This window comes from Mugil cephalus, chromosome 14, assembly GCF_022458985.1.
Source record: "Mugil cephalus isolate CIBA_MC_2020 chromosome 14, CIBA_Mcephalus_1.1, whole genome shotgun sequence".
NCBI classification, from domain to species: Eukaryota; Metazoa; Chordata; class Actinopteri; order Mugiliformes; family Mugilidae; genus Mugil; species Mugil cephalus.
The window spans coordinates 15,686,601-15,708,594 of NC_061783.1; the positions used below are offsets into that span (position 1 = coordinate 15,686,601).

General features: G+C 42.1%; 2 protein-coding genes across 2 annotated transcripts; both read left to right on the forward strand.

Moving 5' to 3' along the window:
- Positions 1–2,559: 2,559 nt before the first annotated feature.
- On the forward strand, positions 2,560–4,652 carry LOC125020032 (ictacalcin-like). The gene is made up of 3 exons (XM_047605234.1): positions 2,560–2,682; positions 3,972–4,117; positions 4,364–4,652. The coding sequence occupies exons 2-3, from the start codon at positions 3,980–3,982 to the stop codon at positions 4,505–4,507; spliced, it is 282 nt and encodes a 93-aa protein (XP_047461190.1). The 5' UTR covers positions 2,560–2,682; positions 3,972–3,979; the 3' UTR covers positions 4,508–4,652.
- A 2,733-nt stretch (positions 4,653–7,385) lies between these two features.
- On the forward strand, positions 7,386–20,537 carry snx27a (sorting nexin 27a). The gene is made up of 13 exons (XM_047604905.1): positions 7,386–7,863; positions 11,337–11,562; positions 11,765–11,957; positions 12,280–12,344; positions 13,127–13,231; positions 13,328–13,406; positions 13,671–13,834; positions 15,802–15,891; positions 16,931–17,080; positions 17,177–17,305; positions 17,507–17,566; positions 17,735–17,783; positions 18,870–20,537. The coding sequence occupies exons 1-13, from the start codon at positions 7,550–7,552 to the stop codon at positions 18,938–18,940; spliced, it is 1,695 nt and encodes a 564-aa protein (XP_047460861.1). The 5' UTR covers positions 7,386–7,549; the 3' UTR covers positions 18,941–20,537.
- The last annotated feature ends 1,457 nt before the right edge of the window (positions 20,538–21,994 follow it).

Genomic DNA, 21,994 nt, shown 5'->3' on the forward strand with positions numbered 1-21,994 from the left:
AGCAGGTCAAGTCTTGTTCCTGTTGTAAAGACGCTCACTAAGCCACAGGTATCGACCTTTGTCACAGCTCACAGTTTTACTACAACTCAAGGCATTCCTCGGGGGGGCGTGTATTTGTGTGAATTCAGAGATTCGCGAATAATATTCACCAATGGATGCCACACCTCACACAGGCAGAAAAAGAAATGTATTAAGCAACAACACAAATGCCTTGAACACAGCAGCCCTTCGTACATCCGGCTTGAAACTGCTGCCATGAGAAAATGACGTCAGGCTATTGTGATCCAGACTTTGGAACTGATTGTATAACCTACAAATCAGGCTTGTTTCAGTGCATCAGATACTTGGATCAGTTTGGGATCTAGTGAATTTGGAGATCAGGTCAGTACGTTGTGCTGTTCTTCGCGTTTTTCTGAGTTGTTTCAAAACTGTTTTTATTTTGTGCGCATCTGCGTTGTCCTGCTGGGGATGGCTGCTGCTGCTACCTTCAAAGAGTGTCGTTGCTATGGGGTGGGCGTGCCTGGTCTGGTCTGGGAGGGTGGTACGTGTCTACATGTCTAAGTAACATCAACACAAATTAGAGAGTTCCCCCAGCAAAACATTGTATTGTCACAACATGGTGAATAGTCAATGCTAATAAATTATTATTTATTGGGAAAAACTAATTTTCCTTGCAACAATATTATATGTGATTTACTTGTTTATTTAACTCTGGTAATTGCAAAAGCAGCGTTCACTGTACCATGTTGTACTGTATGTGCTGTGGAACGTTTCAAATTTTTTTCTATTTTTTTCTTATGCTTTGCAAATCAAACACTGAATCATTAATTAACAACAATGGGATTAATTAAAACTTTTTTCTGCATTTGGTTTTGATGACTCATATTTTTATTACATGATGTATCATTACAGAATGTATTTTTACAGTGTGGCGTTCACTTAAATACAGGACATGAACATTCTTCCACCACTGCCCTTAGGCGTGAGCTTTCTTCCCTCATTTCCTGTTATTCCTCTCTTCTGTATCCCTTTAATAAACGTGGAGGGCATGAGACTCTTGGCTTCAGCATTTCCAAAATCCCTTTAGCTGCATCCAAAATGTTCACCACTAGATGGCGCGAGAGCATAACTGCAGTCATAATGAGGGACACGAGTTCTTGGTATGTTATTAAAACCACTCCAGCTGCACAGCAAATAATTTCACATGAATCACAGCTGGATATGATACAGAATGTGGTTGCCGTGGATACTAGCTTCCTAATTTGGTAGATCTGAGTCGAGTTGAGGAGGAGGACGGAAAATGTCTGAGTAATGATTTCCAAGATGTGAAAAAAAAAAAAAAAAGATTCGCAATGTCAAAAAAAAAAAAAGTACATGAATGGTGATGATTGTGACTTCTGGGTTGTGATCTGTACTTAGCTGGACTTTGAAATCGCTAATTAGAGGCGAAAACAATTCTACCCTGACCAGAGACGAGGGACAGGAAAAGACGTTTGATATCAAATTGAAAGTCACACAACGGACCACACATGCAGACACAGACAAAATGTGCAAACAAATGTGCCACAGTTCGGATTTTTCTTCTTTTTCTTTCTTTTTTTTTCTTTCAACTCTGTAGCATATCTTGTGCATCAGGGATGTGACTGTGAGTCACAGCCTCACGACAAAACACAACAATCAACTCTCAGTGAGTCACTCTGCCCAATGTTTTCACTCTGGGATTATCTGCATCTGAAACAATTAAATAAAAATAGAAAAAACATGTTAGTTACATAAACAACAAACCAGAAATTACAACATGCAATTAAAGTGTCCTGTGATAAATCTGTGTTCAATTTAAAAACTTATTTAACTGTTCTGTGGTCGAGTATGTTTCCAGTAAATATGTTTTTCGAGAGGGGTATTGCGCTACGATTAGTGATTTACGATTTATTTGTAGCAAAGGGCTTTAGCAGGATAGCACAGAGCGAACCCCGGAGTTTTAATTCAAAATGCATGTGCAGCAGCTCCTTGGGGAGATTTAGAACCTCTTCGAACAGTTCGAGCATTTGCCCGAGACGCTGCCATCAAAGGTCTTAGTGGTCTTTGCAAGGCTCCGCAACACAAATTGTAGATGTTCCTTAAAAGGACTGACGAAAAGCGAGTTCCAAATGGAGCGGCCGACTACATCGTTCTAACAAAAAGTTATTCATTCTGCGTGAAAGCAGTTGCTCTCTTTTCATCCCCTTGCAAATTAAGAGCCTTAAAGTGACATGCCAGTAACCACGACTCGCCGTCTCGCTCCGAAATAAATGCATACATTAAACTTTATAGTGATGGGAATAGGAAATAAAATGGTAACCCTGCTGGATGAGTATATTTACTTTAACTGCACTGTGGCTGTGACAAGCAATACTACACACCTTATGTAAAGTAATATAGCTTGCTTGCATCTTGCAAAAACATGCCCTACAAAAAGTGCACAGATCCACTGTTTCGTAAAGAATAAGTTGGAAGATGGAAAAAAAAAAGGAACAAGACAAGGGCGGGAGAAGGAGGAGTGGCTGGAGATGAAAGGAACGTTACAGAGGGAGGGATGCAGGGTGTGGTGATGTATAAAGCATCCTTTGCACCCATTTCTCCTTCACTGCAGCTCCTCTGACACTGACACTCAACTCTCCCATCTCCTTAAATCTCAGCCTGGTGAGTAGAAAATCTCAGTAATGACCTGTTGTTTGTCGTTCGCCGTCATTTACTGCCTTTAAAAACGCACCCTTTCCAGTGTGGATTTTTTTCCTTTTGAGTTTCATTTCAGTGCAAGCCGAACCACTACTGCGCGAATATTCATAAACTGCAAAGTTTAAGTCCGATGTGTGTGTTCTGTGCTTGTTTGGGGCTGATTTTGCACATGTGACACTTGATGTTGCAGCAGTCGTTGCTCTTTTTTTTTTGGTCCAATGCCAGTTGTGTGGCCAACTCGAGCCTGTTATGCAATTCCACTGATTCATTGCACATTCTGAAGTTAGAACCGACCTCTGATTCTAGCCTTTAATTATAACCACAGACATACAAAACGGAGATATGGCATTGGTTTTTGTTCTGTCTTCCGCCTCAATTCCCATCTGTTTACAAACCCTCTGATTCCCTAAAGAGGGAGCAACACTGTGTGAGTCACAACGCAACCAGAACCGACTCTCTTGGGGTTTTGGAGACGCTAGGAAAAAAAACACTATTCTGACATATCGCGTTAAAAGAACAGACATCTGGCATCACCCCTGGGACTTAAATCAAGTCTTGGCCTGCTTCTTCACCTAGTTTAACGGAGTTACTAAGTGTGATTAAACGGTTGCTATAACAATGCCCTGTGTCCTCAGCACCGGTGCTGCGTTAGGGACCGGTAACAGGAGGAAATAAGAGTGGTGGAGCCCAGGTGGAAACCCTGTGTTTATTTTTATCCAGCTCCATGGAAAACCAGGAGAAAAACACTGGTAAACACAGAAGCAGTGATGTCAGGAAGCGTTTGCAGCCTCAAAAATCACCTCAAAATCAATGACATTAGTAGGTTAGTATGTTTATATGTCTCTGTATGACAGTAGAAAGTGGCCACTCAAACAATAGCAGGAGAAAAGGTTGAGTGAGTCTTTGCATCCTGGTTTTACCAAACAGTGTCTGCATTCCTCTCAAGTCATTATGCCCGTTCCCTTTCCTTCCCGTGTAACCACTCCCTGAAGCTGTGGATATAAATGATGTCCTTTGTTGAGGCCCCAAATGTGACCACAGTGCCACATGATTCACTATAATCTGCACCAGCAACCGTTAACAGACCTAGACTCTGCCTCTAGATGGAGTCATGGCAGCATTATAGGAGAGCATTAACAATGTCTTCTTTTATTTGTCTGGATATGCTGCAGACAATGCATTTGGGGAAAACCACAGGGACTTAAATAAACATAGCTCTGTTTAACTCTTTTTTTTTTTTTTTTTTAAACTAGTCATCATCATGTCTGACATCCAGACAGCTATGGCCCTCCTCATCACTTCCTTCACCAAATATTCCGGCAAGGAGGGAGACAAGCACAGCCTTAGTAAGGAAGAGCTGAAAGATCTTCTTCAGAATGAGTTTGGGGAAATGCTGTGTGTAAGTGACCTTTGACCTCTCTCTAATAAAATGCATAAATACACCGGGCTGCAGTACGCGTTTGTATTAAAAGTGTTAAATACACAGATTTACAATATGGTCCGTGCAAAATTTACGTACAATAAAGCCTATTTTTTGTTGCTTATGATCAGTAAACGTGATGCAGAGAACCGAGGTGCAATAAAAGTAACCACCTGAATGTCTGCGAGTTGTGCATCGGCCGTCTAACACTTTTCCCCATTACAGAAAGCCAATGACAAGGCAGCCATTGACCGCATCTTCAAGGACCTGGACACAGACAAGAGCAACAGCGTGGATTTCGGTGAGTTTGTCAACCTGGTCGCCTGCCTCACTCAGATGTGCCACGAGCACTTCATCGGCAAGAAATAAGGATCCAGGCGCCACCCTGAGGCCAGTGGCGAGAGCTGTGAACGAGAAGACGTGGCGCTGAAAAGCGTCAACGCGAAAGCATGACAATGAAGTCACAACAAAAATTTATTGCAATGAAATAAACTTTTTTTTTTTCTCTCTGAAACTCTGGAGTTTGTGTGCATTTTGTGTGTTATACCATACAGCATAGTGTGCCAGGGCATTGGACGGTTATGCAAGTACTGTCATATTAGTGAGCTTAGCATGGGCCTTAAATGTGATGACACGAGACTTTATGCCTTGCAGCCACATTAACTTCAGGAAAGGAACAATACAACCGCAGGATGTTGCTTGTATCACTGAGCTGACATAACAGAGCACATTTACCAAAGCACAATATTTAAAGTAACACCATATGTGACTTTTAAAATAAGTAATACTATAAAGCTTTCACAATATGATACATATACATATACCTTACCTTACAAATGAGATTCATTAAATTCATCAGCAACGCAGGACACTTTTAGGTTTTAGATTTGGATAATAATTATTTATGTTCGCAAATATTAGACAGGTAAGTATTTGACTCTGCTTGTTCTACACTTTCTACACTGCATTTTATAATTAACCGTAGTCCTACAAGCTAAATATAAGTCCAAAACAGTGGCTCATCAGTGGATCCTTTTACACCTAGAAGGTTTAAATGAGACCTAATGGTCTGGGTATTTTGTACATGACGGTTTGCACGATTTACAGCGGGTGCACGCACGTTACCTGAACTGTTAAATTCTGCATCGCTTGTAGATGTGAATGTGAATTAGTGCGACTGTCTGTGTGCATAAGCCCTGTAAAGCATACTTATGAAACTGAACACATGTTGGGACGTGAGTGCGTTTCCTGTTTTATTTTAGGCTATAATATTTAATTATTTTTCTTGGTGACATTGGTACTGGTATTTCCCATCTCTGAGTCAGGCATAATTTGATTTTGTGTAATTAACGCTCTTTTTTTTTCTTCTTGTGATTCTGTTGAAGCAATAACACTACTACTTGTGTTGCCTACAGGCACAGCAATAAGCCTAAAAATACTGCATTCTTCTGACACAGTTAGTTCACACTAATGATGAGTAATCATGTGCCTTAAGGGCTGACAACCTCATTCCAACCAAATACAATGAGTGATTTCAAACAGGCCTTTTAGACTAGGATTCAGCAGCGCTCCTAATTCTTCTTCGGATTGCATGAAATGATCGTACTGTTACATATAATGCAGATTTCTGCTTGAAATTCCTGTGAGTACCCCTACAACTCAGTTTTCATTCGTTTGCTTCTCTTACTTTTACTTTTAGTTTGCCAAAGCACTGGGTTTCATCAGAAGAGTTAAAAACAAAAATCAGATCAACTAAATACATTTTTTTATATATATATATATATTTTTTATATATAGAAAGTATAACATCTCGTTTCATTGTTTTGCAGATGATTGACAATTTTATCTGCAGACAAACAGCAATGCCTCTATACAGATTTTACTGGGTTGTCTGAAGGGTGCACAGTCATGGATGGAGGTAAATTTCCTTAATCTAAATGAGGTCAACAGTGAAATTACATTGTTTGGAAACGCGGTTCTCCTAGATGACTTTGACAGTGCCATCGGCCCTCTGACATCCTATTGTCATCCTACTGGAAGGATTAGTTCAGTATTCAAGGCGTGTTTTTTAAATTAAGACTCCTAAGTAAAGTGTTTTTTTGTTTGTTTGTTTGTTTTTACCTCCCTGTACACGATTTTGAGAGGATAATTCATGCTTTTATTACCACCCATTTAGACTATCTGTACATTGGGTTGGACCAGTCATCATTACGCCACCTGCAGGCTGTACAGAATGCAGCAGCGCATGTTTTAACACTGGTACTGGCCTACCTACCCTGGCTTCCAGTTCACTTTAAGATTAATTAGAATTTTTTATTACTTGTTTTTAAGAGTCCTAATTGCAGGGCACCATCTTATCCGTCAGAATTACCAAGATCTAGCCAGAGCTCTGAGACCAACAGACCAGCTCTTACTGGAGCTCCCTAGACTTAGAGACATTAGGCTCAACTTTATTGATGGAAATTGTATTTCCAGCAGATAAAATAAAAATAAAAATAAAATAAAATAAAATAAAGAAATAAGAGGAAATAATGTACAATAAACTCTTAACACATTAAATTACAAATTACAAATATTGCCGTATTCCCTCCTCCCCCTGAGTGAGGAATTGTAGAGCCTGATGGCATGAGAGACAAATGAGTTCCTGAGTGTGTTAGTCCTGCCGTCTCTCACTGAACAGGCTCCTCTGGTTGCTGATGACGGTGTGCTCAGGGTGGCTGGTATTGTCCACAATATCCAGCGATTTGTGCAGGGTCCAGGCACAGAAACAGGGACGATGGAGCCTTTCCGGTGGTGCCCCCCCCCCCCAACTCTAGAATAGGCCACCTTATCATATCAAAGCTGCCCAAAGTTTTAAGTCACTTTTGAAAACATTTGAGCAGACAATCTTCAAATGTTTTTATTGACTTTGTTTTATTTTATGTTCTATTGCCTAATTTATCTCATGTTTATTTGTTTTATATTGATTTGCATCGATTGCTGACTTATTTATACTGTTTTGCTTGTATGGCATTTTTTTTGGTTCAACTGAAGCTGCTTTTAAATGGGCCTTAGAAATAAACTTCGACTTTACTTAATAGAAAATAGTAAATGAATTACAGTCGGATGAAAACTGGCTTATATATTTCTATATTGTGACATTAACAAAATGAAACGAAAGTGTAACATTTCCTTGAAGCATGTGAGGGTAAACAGGCCAGACTTTTTTTTTTTTTTTTTTTTTTCCGGTGACGCCTCCGGTGGGTCACGTTGTGAGGCCGTGTCCCGTGACGCTACCGAGGGGCGGGTTATTAACAACAGAGTCGGTCTGTTGTCGAGCTAACGATACCGAGCCACGGAGCCTGTGTGTTGTTTTGAATTTGATCGAAAGACACCGAACGGAGGGGGGGCTAGTTTGTGCCAGTGGATAAGATGGCGGATGTAGGAGGCGATGAAACTCGGCCGGCTCTTCCTTCTTCGGCATCCCGGAACGGTCCGGTCGTCGGTTCGTCCGTTGGCACCGTGGGCCAGAACGCCACGACTGTAACGTCGGGTCCTCGGGTGGTGAGGATCGTCAAGTCCGAGTCCGGTTACGGTTTCAATGTTCGCGGTCAAGTCAGCGAAGGGGGACAGCTCCGGAGCATTAACGGGGAGCTGTACGCCCCTCTCCAGCATGTCAGCGCCGTTTTGCCCGGGGGTGCCGCAGACCGAGCCGGGATAGCCAAGGGTGACCGGATCCTGGAGGTGTAAGTCTGTGCGCTCAATTAATACATTCAGGGGGGGGGGGGGTGTTAGCAGGCGAGGCTAGCACTTGATGCCATTGCAGGGCATGCGATAACAACATTAGCCGTCTTCAGGGTTTCAACCGAGACGTCACTTGTATGTTACGAAAACACACACTGGCCGTTTGACTAATTAGCCTCGGCTTGTGTGTGTGTGTGTTTGTGTGTTTAAAGCTTTTATCCAAAACACATTTGGAGACGAAGCAACGCCGAGCTGGCTAGTGTGAGTTAGCTGAGTTATCCAGAATGCTAACCAGCTAACCAGCTTACATAAGTTCTGACAACAGCCTGTGCATGTTGATTAGCTTTAGCTCGCTAGCTACTGTGTTTGGTTTGGTCGGGTCCCTGCGCACTGGCATAGATAGATAGATAGATAGATAGATAGATAGAAGGGGCGATTCTAGGGTCAGAGCTTTAGGGGTGTTTTAATGTCAAACTGACGTTACTGTGTCACAAATCTATGATGCGGTTTACAAGATAAAGCGTTTAAATGAGAGGATGAGGTAAGAACAATAAGTGCAACTTAAAGATATGAAGGTCAATAATAAAGAGAGGTAACCGTGACTAAGAGACAACATCATTCTAGCCAGTGTCTCTCCTGTAAGGACTGAACCACATACTTACTCTGCAATTGTGCTGAATTTTTGAATCACGTCTAACCCTACTCCTGAAACTGGGCCAAATAACCAAACAACCATGTGTAAATGTGCAGGCGGATGGTTTGAGGCAGGAAAGACGTCCTGTATCCTTCTTTTTGAGACGACAGAGTTGCCCGAGCCTCTTGGAGAAGGTGCTCCGTCGTCCGTCCAGGCTTGATAACAGTTTGTTTAAGTGTCCTCCTCTCTGGGCGAAATTCAAAACCGCAGTCCCATTGACACTGCGTTGTCATGTGCATAATAGTGTTGATATGTGACGTGAGTCCGTCCTCACACGGTGGTTGACGGTCTGACTGAGCCTCATATGGCAGCAGTGTTTGGTCTCCTGGTCTGGAGGACACGGACGAGCTGCAGCTGTTTACATGTGACTGTTTTAGTGATGCTTGTTAGTGTCCTTGAGTGGGATCGAAATAACGTGGCTTCATCCTGGAGACAAGTGCTTTTTGTTTGGTCACACTTGAGATTGTTGTTAGTCTTTCTCTATGGGAGTGTTTGATGTTAATACGATTATTACTTAAACTGTATTCAAGCCTTTGACATGCAGGTGTCAAATACACGGATCCAAGAGCCGTCCTCCAGAGGGTCTCATCTGGCCTGCAGCATGAATTTGCAAAGTGCAAAAATTAGATAGAAGACTGCATTTTTATTTATTTATTTTTTTAAATAACTGCTACTCCTTATCCTCTGTCCACTGTTTTGGTAAGAGAAGTGGACAGTGCACAACACTGAGACGCTGCTTGAGATCAAATCAGGCACTGTGTGGCCCCTGAACTAAATGAATTTGACATTTTTGCTTCAACAGATACTTAACAGTGAATTTAATTGGAAGTGTGTCCTCACAAGAACCTGTTACAATTCATATTTGTAGGTAGAGTAATAATATTAGACTCTCCCACCAGGACTGCAAGCCTTGTCTCTAATGAGGGGGAAATGGTTTTTATAAATAAAATTAACTTAATTGTAAATAGTAATTGTTTTTACAATTCCTGCAGTTGAACAGGCCCAGCTTTAGCTTCAGAATTGGTATTCCAGTACATTAGCAATGAAAACACAATGGTGTATTAGTGAACCTGAACAGGTCACATACAGACTAAAGATAGAACAAGGAAGAACAGTGAATAAGGAACACTGGTTTTACTTCTACTTGCTGAGCCATCAACAAGTTTTTACCCGTTCTTTCTTCTTTTCTCTTTTCCTCATGTCTCCCGCTGGTCATATGACAGGGCCTATACTTACCCTGTGACTGATTAACCAGTGTTAACATTTTGCATAAACTCAACAACTATCATGCGCTTAAGCGTTTCAGGTGTCAGCATTTCTCTTTTAAGGTTCTACAAGCAAGGAAATAAATGTTGTGCCAAGTTTGTGGCAGTCAGGAGTCGACGTGTGGTATTTCTGCTGTAGATCTGAATCTACTACCTGGATGTAGTTTGTGTAAATAATCTGAATAGTATAGCGCCTTTAATAACTCAGAACAAAGAATAAAAAATGGCTGGTGTTAGTTTATTTGTATTTATCAGGCATTTATTTTATTATGTTATGCTAAGGCTATAAGGCTTTAGCTCAGTCAGAAGCAAGTGGTGGATTATTTTTCTGTTAGTCACAATTAGCACTTTGTGTTTATACTACTTCCTATTTTCTTTGTATTCATAATTGTTTTGTCACACACGTTTTTAATCTTATAGAAATATCTCATCAGATCTTGCACTATGAGTATAACTGCGGCACTACTTCAACATTTATTGAGATTAATTTCTAATTGAGCTGCTTCTCTTTCTTACTGACGTAACTTTCTGACAGATTCCTTTCTCTTTTGACTAAAAAGAGACGTGTAAAGACCAAAATGTCTTCCCTTTATTTGCACTTCTCCTGTTGCCTGCTAAAGACAATTTAGCTGTTCAGTTGAACAGCTCAGAGGAAATCTGTCTTGTCTATATCGGTTCCCACAACAGACGAGGTCTCCTTTTGTCTCCCTCCCTTGACATTATTTTCCACTACCCTCTCATTATGTGTTTAACTTTCTATTTTGGTTCATGATGCCGCCCAGATAAACAGTTATAAACGGTAATACAGACGCAGAATATAATGGACACCCCTTCACTCTCTTTTTGTGCGTGTGTCCCACTGTTTCTCATAGGAAGATTAGCAGGGACACCTGATGCTTGTGCCATCTGGCCTCATCAAAGCCAAGAAGGGAGGTGTCTCACGGCACCAAAGGAAAGGGACATTAGAGCCGACCTGGTTGCTCAGCGCTCCCAACATTGTGCTAATCAGTGGAGGACAATGCACTGACAGGAAACCATATTTAAGGCGTAAAATCATATTTGTTTATTATTATTAAATGGTCGACGGATCTCGATCTGAGCTCAGACATAACCGGTCCAAACCAAATTAAAGGCAGTTTATATTTCAGAGACCTGACCTTTCTCTTACATCCATCCATCACACACCAGGTGGACAACTCAATTTTTTTTTATTTATTTCCTTTTTTTTTTTTTTTTTGCCACAGTCTGGTCTCAGGTTACTTTGCATAAAACTGATTGCTGCATTTTAAATGTGAGGAGGAAACAAATAAGTTGTATCATGTCAGTACTTGATATCAAGACGTACCCTGAGTTGATGTATTCGGGGAAGAAAACAGCTGGATCAGTGTATTTTGAACTCTCTAATGGTGTCTATGTGTGGAGAAAAAAATGAAATGAATTATGGATGGATTGTATTTAAAAACAATGGTAAAAGCCGAATTCAAATATATTTCTTTTTTTTTTTTTTTTCTGTTAGAAATGGGGTGAGCGTGGAGGGGGCGACCCACAAGCAGGTGGTGGACCTGATCCGTGCCGGGGAGAAGGAGCTGGTTCTGGCTGTGCTGTCAGTTCCACCTCAGGAGGCTGATGGACTGGAAGGAGGAGAGGACGTCCAACCCAACTACGACTACAGTGACAAGCAGGCTGTGCCCATTTCTGTTCCCACATACAAGCACGTAGAGCAGCACTCGGAGAGGTTTGTGGTGAGTGCTGATTTGACGCATTTGACAATTACCCTCTTCCTTGAAACGAAAAAAAGAAGAAACTGCCCTTTATCTCCTCCCTGAACACTTCCTGTGGATATCAAAAAAATGTATAAAAACGAAACTTGCCTTTCTGTCCAGCTTTTTTTACGTGACTATTTATTTATTTATTTTTTTTGTGTGCTTATTCCTACGGCCACAGGTGTACAATGTGTATATGTCGGGCAGACAGCTGTGCTCAAAACGCTACCGGGAGTTTGCCATCCTGCACCAGAACCTGAAGAGGGAGTTTTCCAACTTCAACTTCCCAAAGCTTCCTGGTAAATGGCCCTTCTCCCTCTCTGAACAGCAGCTGGATGCTCGGCGTCGAGGCCTGGAGGAGTATCTCGAGAGAGGTAGGCTGATTTGGAAAGATCGCAAGACTATAAACTCACTAGTGTGGTGATTTTCAACATCTGATATGAAATCAAAATGTACTTTTTTTTTTTCTTCTAAATAATCAAAACCCGAATCCATGTGCAGTCATCGCACAGTTTTGATTGAAAATGCACCATGTACTGGCTGGCATCAATTTTCTGAAGCACACAGAAAATACTGTAAATCTGATCGGAACACCGGATCCAGACAAAGTGACATTTACCTGACCTTTGTATATTTAATTTACTTTGACCTTCCCTATTTCATGGCCATGTTTTTTTCTTCTATGTTTGCCTCTAGTTTGCTCTGTGCGGGTGATCGGGGAGAGTGACATCATGCAGGAGTTTCTCTCTGAATCAGATGAGGTATGCACTCCTTGGTGTTCTGGTACGAATCTGTGACTTGACTAACACAAATCTGGAAAGTTTTACTTTGCTTTTGACTTGAAAAATAGGGAATTTTCACATTACACAACATTACAGTTTAGTTACGTTAATAGTCGCTCTCAGACACTTGTGAAACGCCTCGTTTCTGAATTCGAACAGGAAAATCCACTCAATATTGAAGTGCGCATTCCTGAGTGATGCATCTTTTGGCCATAAACAATATTTGGCAGAGCGATGACAGTTGTGCGTTAGCCTGCAGCGATACACAAACCCGACAGCAGCAAAGTTGGCCCGTCTTTAAAACGGAATCTGAAGTAACATTAGTTGGGGACAGCTACTGTGACTTGATGTTTTTCATTTGGACCAGCAGCAGTGATAATTAGTGCTGGCTAAAAATGAAAGTTTTTGCCGAAGGGGTTCTCCCAACTCACCATGGCACCCTTACAATGTGTTAATTTCACCTCTTGAGGTCTAGTGTGAGAGTAAGAAGTATGATATTTGCTCTAAACGTAAAAAAAAAAATTGGCACGAAGGCTGGAAATCTGTCAACCGGCTTTGCTTTGCTCGTGAGTAATTACAGCAGCAAAGCAAATACATTAATTCTGATTTAATCCCGCTTTTTAAGAAACGGAGGTTGGAAGATTAGAATTGAACTAAGAAGAACTGACTATACTCAGAGCGAATACAGACATGCACACTAAACAGAAGCAAGGAGATAATGCAGACCTGTACCTTTTGTGATGTTTTGCTTCTCTGTGCAGAACTACAACGGAGTGACGGATGTAGAGCTGCGGATAGCTCTGCCAGACAAGACCACCATCTCTGTCAGAGTCCGTAAGAACAGCACCACAGACCAGGTGTACCAGGTGAGGTTCACTGCCCCCCCGTCGCTGGACATGTCAGTCAGACGTTGCGTTCGGTTGTCATAACTCATAACTGACTCTGTATATCCCTTTGTGTAGGCATTAGTGATGAAGGTTGGAATGGACAGTATTATGGCCAGTTACTTTGCCCTTTTTGAAGTCATCAACCACTCTTTTGGTAAGAAAATGTCTCAAACGCAGTCTCTAATGTGTTATTGTGTTTAATTTTAACGCCCTCTCCGGGGTGAGTTTACCACATGACCGCTAGTTTTCTAAATAAAGACCTGTATCATCACCACCGATGAGTTTTTCCTCTTGGGGTGGGTAGGTGGTAGGTCTGGGCAGCAAGGGCAGGTGATTTGATATAAGCTACAGTTATTTTTTTAATGATACACCTTCTCCCCCCCCCCCGCTCTCTCCTCCTATCTGTTTTGTGTTGCAGTGCGGAAGCTGGCACCTAATGAGTTTCCCCACAAGCTTTATGTGCAGAACTACACGTCAGCAGTGCCCGGGACTTGCTTAGCGCTCCGCAAATGGTTGTTCAGCTTCCAGGAGGAGGAGTTGCTCAGAGACAACGCACTGGCACTGCATTACTGCTTTCACCAGGTAATAACAATAATTGACCCCACTTGTCGTGGACTTCAGGCAACTCAGCACAAAAGAAAGTGATAGCCTTTTATTTTAGGCTAAATCTCAGAATCACCCAGTTCTGAATCTAGTAAATATTTCCAACTTCCCTGGACTTAATATATTGTCATGACCCGGGTGAAGGCAGTGCAAAGACGATGAAAAATATCTTTAGGTAAAATATAATCAACTGAAGCATGGTATTAGGTGTGTAAGTCAGTGGCAACAGTGTATTGATCAGGTAAGGTGCGGCGTGGTGGAGTCAAAGGAATCAATCGCATTTGTGGCCACATGTAATGTTCGGGGACCATTTGTTGTTATTTGGTAGTTCGTTGAGTCCAGTTGTCCTTAACTTGATCAGATAATGCACAGTTTCCCCGTCTTGCTGCTTTACATTACCTGCTTCCGAACAATATTGATATCATCAGCTGATCACCTCGGGAAAAGACGCACCATCAAGAATAAATTAAAGATCCCATGGCAGCCTAGACAGAGGCCGTCACACACACACACACACACATATATGTGTATATATATATATGTGTGTGTGTGTGTGTGTGTGATCAGAGGGCTGCCACATGTGCGGGGCCTGGGGGCCAGTTTGGGCCGTAGGTGCTTGTTAGAGATTAGACACAATGTGATTATTCAGCATCTTATGACTGCCAAACTCTTTCAACCAGATATATGAAGGGGCGTGCACACAAGAACAGACTCTCGGCAGTGTGGTGACAAGAGATTGTTTATTTGAGATTTCTTGCAGTAGCGCTAAAAAAAATAAAATAAATAAAATGCAAAGTCGACGGTTACCAACTTTGAGGCAGCAAAACAACAGGAATAACTGATACTGTTGATTGGCGTCCGACACAAGCAAACAGGAACCACAAGTTTGGCTCCTACCACCAAATTCGACATGCTGATAGGGGGATGTCCATCCACCACCAGTGTTATTATAATACTACTACTTGGGAGAAATTTGGATTTACCTAGGCAACAAGAGAAGTATCCACTAGCGACCAACCTTCAGCTACATATGCAATGACCAACGGGCAAATCGCTTTATATGTGGACTGAGCTTTTTTAAGTGGTCTTGTCCTCTTTAAAAAAAAAAAAATGACTGTGGGAACTAAATTATTTCCACCTGGAATTGTGTTGTCAAATAATTATGTAATTTTATTCTTTTTTTGTTATAGCCCTGGACACACGGCGGTGCCCATTAACCCCCAAATAACACCTGGAAAACTCCCTAAACAAAATATTAACCAGCCCTGCCAATGACATCCTGAGCGTAAAGCAAATAGTCTAGTGCTTTGAAAGGTCACCACTTAATTAAACAGGAAGCAGATAACGATGATATTCTCTAAAGGCTCGCACTGTTTTTTGAAGTATGAAGGGTCAACAGGGGGCAAAATAGAATAATCCTCTAATTTAAGTTCACTAAAATTAGCTGCAGCAGCAGCCGTCTACAGGCTGTCTGCACAGCGGTAAAGGTCACTACCTGGAGCATTTGAAGCATGTGAGGTTCAACAGTGACCCATTAAAGCGAGCACGAGAGTGAACATCTAAAAGACAAAAATGGGAACTAAGTAAGAGCTGTTTTTGTCACACACTGTGGACTGTGTTGGCAAAGAGCTGAGACACAAGAAAAACATTATCAGTAATTCTGATACGCCCTCTTTCTTTTTAGCTCTAAGATCCTCTACTCTTTTTTACTAACTAGTCACTAAATGTGAGTGTCTGCCGCTGAACAGGTGGGTAGAACAGAGAACAACCAAAATAATAACGCCAGCGAGCCAGACGGCTAAACAGAAACTACAAGAGATTCCTTTCATATTTGGCTTGGCACGCCTCCTTGCTTAAAGTTTTAACAGATAATAATTTTTTGTTGTTTGATTTCCAAGTGATAAATAGTGTTATATCTCTTCGTGTCACCCCACCCGTCCCTCTAGGCGCTGGATGATGTGAAGAAGGGATTCATAAAAACAGAGGACAAATCCTACCAGCTGCAGAAACTGGCAGAGCAGCGCAAGATGGCCACGGTCAGTACCACAGACCAGTCTTTGTTCGTGGACGGGGTTGGGAGGACTTGCACTATTCGCCTGCTGACCAGAGCCGTCACCAAAACGCTACCAAATAAAAAAATGGGAGCAGAAAAGACGAGCGACCCTTTCACACTTAAGAATAAAGCTCTCTATGGTCGACATAACAGATGAGGCTATTGAGTTGATATCGATGAGTGTGTAGACCAAAACATTTCCAAGCTCATAAAGGGCAACTATGATCCAGGATACCTGCTTTTCTTAGCTGGGATTAGGACAATAAAGAACCAAGCAGAAGAAGCAAAAGCCAATAACCACATAGAGAAGCAACAAAGTGACTCAGCGAGAACATATTGACATTTGTTTTTTTGGATGTGGCTTAAACTATACACTGTCCTGCCACATAATCTCTCCACTCACTTATCAATCAGTCCAAATGTTTTTTTTTTCTCCCTTGTTCCTGATTTTGTCAGCAGCACCGACCTTTAAATAATTAGTGGCAGACAATCCGAGTCATGCGGGCAGTTCTTATCTTACTTGTGTTCTCCTCGATCACGTGTGCGTTGTGCAACTCCGCTAAGTCCAATAAATAGCGCTGTCAGTGTTAATGTAGCGAGGAGACGGCGTAGCTCGTACCTTGGACGTTGACTTTGTCTCGAGGAAACTTTTCTCTCCGCCTCACCAAACGTCCACATTGCATAATTTACAAAGCCGCCTGCCTGACTTCATCTTCCAGAGTTAAGTACCTCCCAAACACTCAGACATGTGTTGATACTACAGGGACGTGATTTTGGTTTACGGCAGAACTAAAGTAAATAACTGCAAAAGATCAGGCCTGGATCAGCTCCGATACACATCGGGACATCCCCACCAAAAACATTAACAAAAAAAAAAGATAAAGAAGCCGAAATATCCTACGAGTAAACACATTTCTCGTAAAGTAAACGTTCTTGCTATAATTAGCACATTAATCTAGTTGAGGGTCGGCGAGAACTCTGGAGTGGTGACTGTTTTATTTGTGCTCCGTTACACTCGTTAGTACCTGAGCCTACTGCGGACGTGTGAGGGCTACAATGAGGTGACCTTCCCCCACTGCTCCTGTGACTCCAGAAGGAAAGGCCACGTCATCACAGCCATCGGCATCAATCACTTCAAGCTGCACGCCTGCACCGAGGATGGCACGCTGGAGGTAATTTAAAATGAAGCACGTGTGGTTTTATTTTTTGTTTTTTTTTCCTCCCCCACGCATGTTACCGATACTGAACCTGTCCTGTTTGCCTCCCAGAACCAAGTAATAGCTTTCGAGTGGGGGGAGATGCAGCGCTGGGACACCGACGAGGAGGGGATGGCTTTCTGCTTCGAGTACGCCAGAGGAGAAAAGAAACCACGCTGGGTCAAGATCTTCACTCCATATGTAAGCGTGCATGCACCTGCAAGCGACACCCTTTTACTTCACATGTAATCACGGCTTAAGCAAGAAAAACAACGACCAGTGTAAAAATAACTAGATATGAGCAGTGACTTTGCTGATTGTGGTGTTTTTAGAAGCCTGGATAATAAATCTGTCTTTTTTTTTGGTCCTTTTCGTTTTCTTTTTTTGTCTTTTCTCTCCCAGTTCAACTACATGCACGAGTGCTTTGAGCGAGTCTTTTGTGAACTGAAGTGGAGGAAACAGGTAAGGACCCCTCCTTTCCTCTCTCATTCTGGGAAGCGCGTGACTCCATGCCAGCTTTGAAATTCTAAACTTAGCCTATCCTTACATGTGTCTTCACAGATACAAAAAAGCCGCTTCGGTCTTGGTGTAAAATAAGTTTCGTATTTCTTTTGGTTTCTCTGCTTTCAGGTTGAGGAAGAGGCGTCTGATAAAGACAACAAAAACTGCAGCAACAGTGGTGAGCGGCAAGCGTTTATTTCTCTTTTTCTTTTTTATTCTCTGTAAACAGCAGCACTGAAATAGCAGAGGTTAGATTCTTATCTGGGGCAGTTTAAGAGGAAGAAATATCCCGATCAGCCACAACATCAAAACCACTGACAGATGAACTAAATAAAATGTTGTGACATCCACCTAGACCAGACCATACACCCCCACCCAACAGGAATGTTCAAGGTTCCTCAGGGGCAGGAGCATACGTACATAAGAATAGAAAAATGTGCAATAAAAATGCAGCAAATGCAATGCAATAAAAATGGCAACTGACAGTAACTTGAGCAGCCATCCAAAGCAGGACGCAGCCTAACAAACACACACAAAAATCAACACAATATTAGGAAGGTGGTCATAATGTTATGCCTGATTGGTGCATGTATTCAGATGTTGTTTTGCTTTGAATAATGCCACCCATCAAGCACAATGAATTATGCAAAAAAAAAAAATCCTTATCTGACAAAACCTAAAATGTCAAGGACAGGAAGACGAGAGGGGGAGACAACGTTATCGTCCTTTTGTTCCTAGAGGAGTGTATATACGCGAGCATATTAAGTAAAGTTCACTGAATTACTCCCACATTTAAAAAAAATAAATAAATAATAGAACAATAGAAAAAAATAGTTAATGTAGCTGTTAAAGCATTATAAGGAACACACAATGCACTTTCATAATAATAAATTCTGCTGCCGTGCCTTTAGGTTACAGTGAAATCCAATATACTGGTGTGTTTGTGCGCACTGTGGGAAACAGCGATCAGATACATGCAAAGACTTGTGCACTCACTATCAGGGCGCACATTAGACGGAAGTCGCCCCATGTGAGACCTCACGTAAATCACAAGCGACTGCAAGGACAAATGAGAAGGGCTTTGGAGTTAAAGGAACAGAGACAAAAACCAAAGAAGGTTCAGATAAGCGAGGGCTGCAGCAGCTTCACGGGGTCTCAAATAATAATCGGTAATTAATGGTTGGCATTTATACCGACCGATCTGTCACATGATGTGTGGGGGGGGAGAAAAAAAACAAGACTGAACTGTGTCTCTGTGTTCCAGAGTATCTGCCTCCTCTGGAGACACAGCAGAAGGGATGGCGCCACCTAGGGGGGGAGATCGCGACTTCCTAAAACCCCCATATGTTACATCCCATGAACTAAAAAACTGGTCCACACGCATCATCACAGCCACCCCAGAGAGCGCCCATCGACAGCCCTGAGTGACAGACCGAGGCGAATCCCTGCCCCCGACAAAACAAACCGGATTTGGGAAAAATTCGAAAAGTCACACTGAACTGAACTGAACCCGGGGAGACACACACACACATGCACGCACACGCAAACAAACAAACACACACGCATATAGAAAGAAGAGCATGGAAGGAAAATAAACACAAAACAACTTTCATGTCAGTTACTAGATCTCCATCATAGTGTGTCAGTCGTCCTCCTCCGTGCGTCTGCCCCGTGACGTGGGCCCCCGGACACAAGCAAATCCTCGCAACTGTTTGACTCCTAACGCATCGGCGCGACGTCGCTGCGGCACCGATGGCGCAACAGGAGCACCTCAATGAAAACGGCACTTGGCGAAAGAGCTGACTTCTGGGACGAGACCGCGGCGGTCGGTTAGACCCGCGCAGTCCGAGTAAATCCCTGCAGCGTGGACCTTATCTGCAGAGCTGAGATGAAAATAAGAAGGGAGGGATACTGAAAATGTTTTTTTTTTTTTTTTTTTTTTTTTTTGCTTCTTTCACAGTTAGTGATGAAGGAAAAAAAAGCAAAAATGATGCTTCACACTGATGCTGGACATTAACACGGATGTCGTGTTTTCTGTCTCTGGGGTTGAAAACGGAGATGACACAAATGTAACTAAATGAAAAGCGGTTGTGTGGTGGGAGGGCAGAGGGTTTGTGTTCATAATAATTTGTATGTTTAACAGCATTACTTCTGATGAAATATAGATTAATATAAGAGCTATAATAATTGATTTCTTGGTCTAACACAATGAAACGTTAATTGAAGTGTATTCAGGTCTAACTAACCTTCATTTTTTCCTCGTCTTCTGGTCTCACCCACACTAGGAAACGACATCTGTTGGCACAGGCACCCATTTATGTCAGTATGGATATTTATCCCCCCCCTTTGCAAGAGTTTTATTGTGGTGATTTTGCAGAGCTTGGAAGTTGAGAAGAAGAGACTCAGTCTCAGCTCTGTGCACAAATAATCTCTTGACGGGCCAAAGCTTTTTTTTTTTTTTCATGGAAATTGTCACTCCGTATATACGTTGATATCTTGCTGACAGATTGTGACCGTAAGGACGAGGAGGAGGGTTTTTGGGGTTTGAGGGTTTTTTGAGTGGCTCTGTTTAGCTGCAGTTCTCTGATCAGCCAGCAGGGAGCAGCAGAGCACAAGTCCAAGTTAGTAGTGCGTTTTGAAATGGAAAAAATCATCTCAGAGCTTCTTGAAGAGTGATCCCTCTGGCTGTGTAACTCACCCAAAAGTGTCACTCCACTGCGGTTTGTCCATTAACCAGTTGTGTGTGTGTATGTTGTACAGAAAGTATCTGGTGCATGAAGTTGTGCGACTGCAACCACAGGTCTTTGCTTCCGACTGCACCTACATGAACACAGTATTAGTTGTGTGTGTGTAAGCACATGACGTATGATTTTATGACACTGTTTTTTGTTTTATCAGATTGTTGTTTTTTTCAACACAGATATTGGACATATTTGTGTTTGTCTGTTTCATCTCTGTAGAGTTGATAACTTTTAATTACACCTGAAATATGTAAAAAAAAAAAAAACGCAATACTTGTGTTTATCCCCAAGGGCTATCGGTTCAATCTTGGCCAATCCAGTACAGACTGCTGTGCTTCACTCGCCTTTTGGCATCGACCAAAAATCCAAAATTGAGTTTTGTTTTCCATTCACAGGTTCAGGACGCAGGTTCTTGCTAACTTCAGTTTGAATACTTTCTTTTCCAGTTTGAGCTTAGGTTTCGGTTCGGTTCGAAATGTTTATCTCACGCCTCAGTTTTGTCATAATTTGCTTTCAGTCAGTTTCCTCCGGAGCGCGATCGTGTGTGCGTGTGTGTGTGTTTGTGCGAGTGTGTCCTCTGTGTTTATCATTGACATTGCTGATAAGCTTTTAGGCTGTGATTGGACGTGTCTGATGAGCTGTCGCTGTGAGAGCCGGCAAATGAAGATAGGGTTTTGTGCGACAGCGGAGACACCAGACAGATGGAGACAAATGGGAAAGGGTTCTCCTATTGTCTAGCTAACATTCACGTGATTTTTCAGCAACCAAACACACACACACACACACACATATAAAAATGGTGACAAAAACATTAAGCGCAGTGTCACACGATATTTTATTTGTCATTCAATAGTTTTCTCTGAGGACGGGCCTCAGTTATTCAGCAGCTTTATAGCAACACATACTGTAGCAGCATGTTGTGTAGCTGGACTGAGAAGGACAGTGTAATGCGCAGATTCCTGAATGGTTGTTTTGACAGCCAGAGTAATGGCCAATTTAGAGATGGATGACACAAGAATTGGAGCTGTTCAACCATGATGTTTTGTGGGGTTTTTATACAAGATGTAGAGGGATGGAGGTTTTGTAATTGCGTGTGCTGGCACGTCGGTCCTCTGCTCTTACCCTCTCCAGGTTGGTCTCCCATCATCACAGGGGGATGCGGTTGCCGTGGCAGCACCACGTTGGCTCAACGCGCTCAGCGCAGCCTCCGTTTCTTTTATTCTTGTCAGCGAACTGACTCAATCCTCCTAATAATGTATTCAAAGCAGTGTGTTTTTTTTTTTTTTTTACGGTTTGATGTTTGTACTCCGTCTCCGTGACTTGTGCTGCTGTGAATAGGCTTTTAGAAAAGCTTTTTTTTTTTTTTTTTTTTTTAATTTTATTTTATAGTCTTGTCTGCGGCAGGTGCCATCTTAAGCTCAGGCTCACAGGCAGGTGTGCGCACACTGTCGGCTGTTTCGGCCGTGAGCTAAATGTGACTGTGATGGTTTTCAGGCGAGAGTAAAGAGATGACAGGAATGTTAAGAAGCACGTCTGTGTACAGTTGACCTGTGTGTGTGGTTTTTTGTTTTGTTTTTGTTTTTTTTTGGTCAGTGTATGTGTTGCCTTGGGCTACCAATGTCTGACTTTTTGCGATTCTGGACGCCTC

Excerpts from the sequence above, each read along its gene's own strand:
- LOC125020032 (XM_047605234.1), top strand. The coding sequence starts at position 3,980 with ATGTCTGACATCCAGACAGCTATGGCCCTCCTCATCACTTCCTTCACC. Across the intron at positions 4,118-4,363 it reads AGTTTGGGGAAATGCTGTGT|AAAGCCAATGACAAGGCAGC; the intron begins GTAAGTGACCTT and ends TCCCCATTACAG.
- snx27a (XM_047604905.1), top strand. The coding sequence starts at position 7,550 with ATGGCGGATGTAGGAGGCGATGAAACTCGGCCGGCTCTTCCTTCTTCG. Across the intron at positions 17,306-17,506 it reads TCAAGATCTTCACTCCATAT|TTCAACTACATGCACGAGTG; the intron begins GTAAGCGTGCAT and ends TTTCTCTCCCAG. Across the intron at positions 17,784-18,869 it reads CAAAAACTGCAGCAACAGTG|AGTATCTGCCTCCTCTGGAG; the intron begins GTGAGCGGCAAG and ends TCTGTGTTCCAG.